At 42.9% G+C, this 3,538-nt stretch overlaps 1 protein-coding gene across 1 annotated transcript in view; it reads left to right on the plus strand.

Moving 5' to 3' along the window:
* Positions 1 to 3,538, plus strand: part of VPS13C (vacuolar protein sorting 13 homolog C (S. cerevisiae)) — a gene marked incomplete at its 5' end in the record, with an annotated part of 69,885 nt that overhangs the window by 36,982 nt on the left and 29,365 nt on the right. Inside the window, 4 exons of the mRNA XM_009084832.1 lie at positions 275 to 431; positions 1,220 to 1,332; positions 1,756 to 1,925; positions 2,277 to 2,515. Coding sequence (XP_009083080.1) covers positions 275 to 431; positions 1,220 to 1,332; positions 1,756 to 1,925; positions 2,277 to 2,515 — 679 coding nt within the window. The remainder of the gene's footprint in view (positions 1 to 274; positions 432 to 1,219; positions 1,333 to 1,755; positions 1,926 to 2,276; positions 2,516 to 3,538) is intronic.

A 3,538-nucleotide genomic window follows, 5' to 3' on the forward strand; every position in this document is an offset into this window, starting at 1 on the left:
GTTTTTCATAGTTTAGGCAGGTGAAGATCCTGTTCAAGAGTAGAAAGTGTTGATCATGTGGAGTGTTGTTTCTTGTTGTTGACTCCTGTTCATAACAAGTAACAAAGGATATTTTAGGAAGAATGGGGAAATTATTTAGAGAGTTTTGGACAAGATCCCTTTGACTAGACAGCTTGTTCCTGGTGGGAGCAGCATGTCACTTCTGCCCAACGTTTGCATCCTGTGAAGGAAATACTGTCACCAAAAATGAAGCTGTGGGTTTATCACTTTGCAGGTCGCACTCAGTGAAGATGATCTAACTGTTATAATGAAAATTTTGCTTGAAAACCTTGGAGGAGCTTCTTCCCAGCCAAGTCCTGTGCAAGAGAACATTGAGAATACACAGATATTTAAGAAAATGAAAGCTCCAAGTCAGTCTGGTGACTCTGAGGGTATGTTCAGTTCCAAGGCTGAATATGTTTAGGCAAAGGGCTATTTGCACACTCAAACATCATATTTCTCTGAAGCACTTAAATGTGTGTGTAGAAATTCTTTTTAATTGTTAGCTTTTCATGTACTCAGTGCATATGTATTGAGAATACACAGATATTTAAGAAAATGAAAGCTCCAAGTCAGTCTGGTGACTCTGAGGGTATGTTCAGTTCCAAGGCTGAATATGTTTAGGCAAAGGGCTATTTGCACACTCAAACATCATATTTCTCTGAAGCACTTAAATGTGTGTGTAGAAATTCTTTTTAATTGTTAGCTTTTCATGTACTCAGTGCATATGTATCCATAAGAATAACTGTTAACTTTTCATGTACTCAGTGCATATGTATCCATAAGAATATATGGGGTGGGTGGAGCTCCTCATGGCCACAAGTTTTGTGGTGTGTGTTTTGTGCCTTGTTATGGGCTGGTACTGTTCAGTGTGTGTCACTGACTGTTCTGAGGTGCAGGTGGGTAATAAAGGAAAAGGCAAATCATCTCCTGCAGAATGTTATGCACAATGACAGCAGTTGAGGATAGTGTTAGTATTCAAACAGTGTGTTAATGGAAGCTCTGCATGTCTCGGCATGAAATGCTGTTGACACTTTGCCACAATCTGGTTTTGTCCCAAACTGCAGTAAACTAATGACAGCTGGTTTTAAGGTTCCTAACCCACTCTGTGCTGAGTAATGTTAGCTTGTATTGTGTAGAACAAAGTGATACTGAGTCAATACTTTCTTTTCACTGGCAGGTGACAAAAGTGTTTCTGCAGCTCAGTCTTGTGCGGAATGTTATACAGCACTTAAATTTGACTTCAATTTTGAATCACTGTCTGTAACTCTCTACAATACTGATAGAAATCAGGTTTGTGACAAAGCTCTTACCGTATCGGTGGGGTGGGCGACTTGGGCTTCTCCCATGGGCAGAACTCGGGATAGTAAAGCCAAGTTTCATCAGTTGTGTTGTCTTTGCAAGGCCTTAGGGAGCTTATGCAGTTTGTATGGAACTTGAGGTTTATTGTGCAGTGTCCTTAATTGAAGAATGTAAGTGCATTTCTAAAAATCACACTAAAAAATATTACTAAACCAACCACCCAAAACCACCCACCATTTGATTTGGTCACTTGATTCCAGTTATCCAAAATAAAGATGGGAATTTGTAGGGTTGGAGTACTCGTGGCAGCCTCAGGCTAGTCAGACCCTTGGATTCATGGATCAAAGTGCAGCCAGGGCCATGTGCTCACTACTCTGCTCTGTGGTAACTAGCCCTGCCCTTTCTCCTTTCTAGAAGTCTCTGCCTTCGCTGCATAGTGACAGGTTCCGCCTTGGGGAGCTCCGACTGCATCTCATGGCATCCTCGGGGGAGATGTTTTCAGATGGCTCCATGGATATCAGTGTGAAACTCAAGGCATGTACCTTGGATGACCTCAGGGAAGGAATTCAGAATGTGACTGCAAGGTAGGTTTGAAAGCACCAGAAATGAAGAAACTCCATTCAGCTTATGAGGAGGTTTTGTGTCCTTGTTCTGTTCTTTGCTTCACATGGGATGGATGAAACTCAGTTGGGCTCTCTGCTGTGGCCTGTTGTAGCACATACAAACTTCCAGAAGTGTCATGCATTAATTTTAAACTTCAGTTTTTCTTGTGTTAGAGACGTCTGTTCCTTCTGGAAGAAACATGCATTGCTTGTGTTGTAGTTCTTACCTATAAATGGCTTGGGAATAAAAAATGGCACTGCTTATGCAACCTTGTTTTTCGAGATCTGTGTGTTATGGTGTCTGAAATGTTTCTTGTTAAATTTGTTTTCCAGAATGGTAGACAAGAAAGATGACACAAATGACAGTTCTATGATAGATATAAGCTATAAGCAGAATAAAAATGGAACTGAAGTTGTTGCTGTCCTTGACAAGCTGTACATATGTGCTAGTATGGAGTTTTTGTTGGCAGTAGCAGATTTTTTCATTAACTCAATGCCAACTTCCTCAACTGAGAGATCTACACAGTTCCAATTAAAGCAAGTTGCTGCTGGGAAATCCAAGCCAGAAACAGGTCTGTAAAACCAATTTCCACCCCCTAGCCCTGTTCCTCTCGCTTGCAGACTTGATACTGAAAATAATTCATCCCAAAGTTTTTGCAATTCTGTCTTGGTATCAGACTTCAGGAATTAACTGACTCTTCAGAGTGTGTAAGTTGGCCACTGGCACAGTAGATTGCTTTCCTCTTTCTGGCTGAAGCCTGAAGGCAAAGCATGATGAAACAGGGGCAAGACAGGTCACTTCTGAGGGGCTTTGGTTCGGTTTGAAGTGACTGCTAGGCCTGTCTGAGCTGTGGTGAGACCTTGGCTGTGGGGTGTGTTGTCTAGCTGGTTCCCAGCAGCCCTGCCTTTCTTTTGGGGGCCCTGGCAGGTACCAGGAGTGACCTTTAGGTTTTAGGAATTGCCCTAGGGATGTCAACAGTTCACTTGCTCTCCTCGTCCCTTGCTGGAGATGTGCCCAAGTCCTGTGCTGAAGGAGGGATGCTGCACACTGCAGAAAAACCTCCCTTGCAGGGGGTGACCTGGAGCACCCAAATGTGTGTGACTGCAGCATATGTTATCCAGCATTCTTTGCTTTTCCTCTAGTGCCCTGAGCCTCCAATTCGCCCCTGTTCCACTGCATAGTGTGATAGTCTGATATTTCCAACAAGTATTGGGCATGAGCAGCCCCTGCAATGACTCCTGGTGTGCAGGAGGCTCACACAACAGTACACTGCCTGTCCTGAGAACCAGAGGGACTTGATCCATCACTAAGTTAGAGTGTCTTGCTTTTAACTGAGAGAAATAGGATTGTCTCCTGTTTGGGGACTGAGTATCCAAATATATTCAGACAAGAAATTGTGTATTGGTAATTTGGTTTCAATTTGTAAATCTTCCCTCTCAAGCAGTTGGTTACTTTAGGTATTGAGCCAGAAGAGAACTATTTCCAGGTTGGCTCTGTAGAGCCAGTGCTTAGGTAGGCTCCTGTGTATAAAGGTGATGCTGCTCTTCTACAGTATAGAGCAGTTGGTTCAAAGCAGAAGTTCTGCCCAGTTTCC

The sequence above is a fragment of the Acanthisitta chloris genome, unplaced genomic scaffold, assembly GCF_000695815.1.
Source record: "Acanthisitta chloris isolate BGI_N310 unplaced genomic scaffold, ASM69581v1 scaffold12411, whole genome shotgun sequence".
NCBI lineage: Eukaryota > Metazoa > Chordata > Aves > Passeriformes > Acanthisittidae > Acanthisitta > Acanthisitta chloris.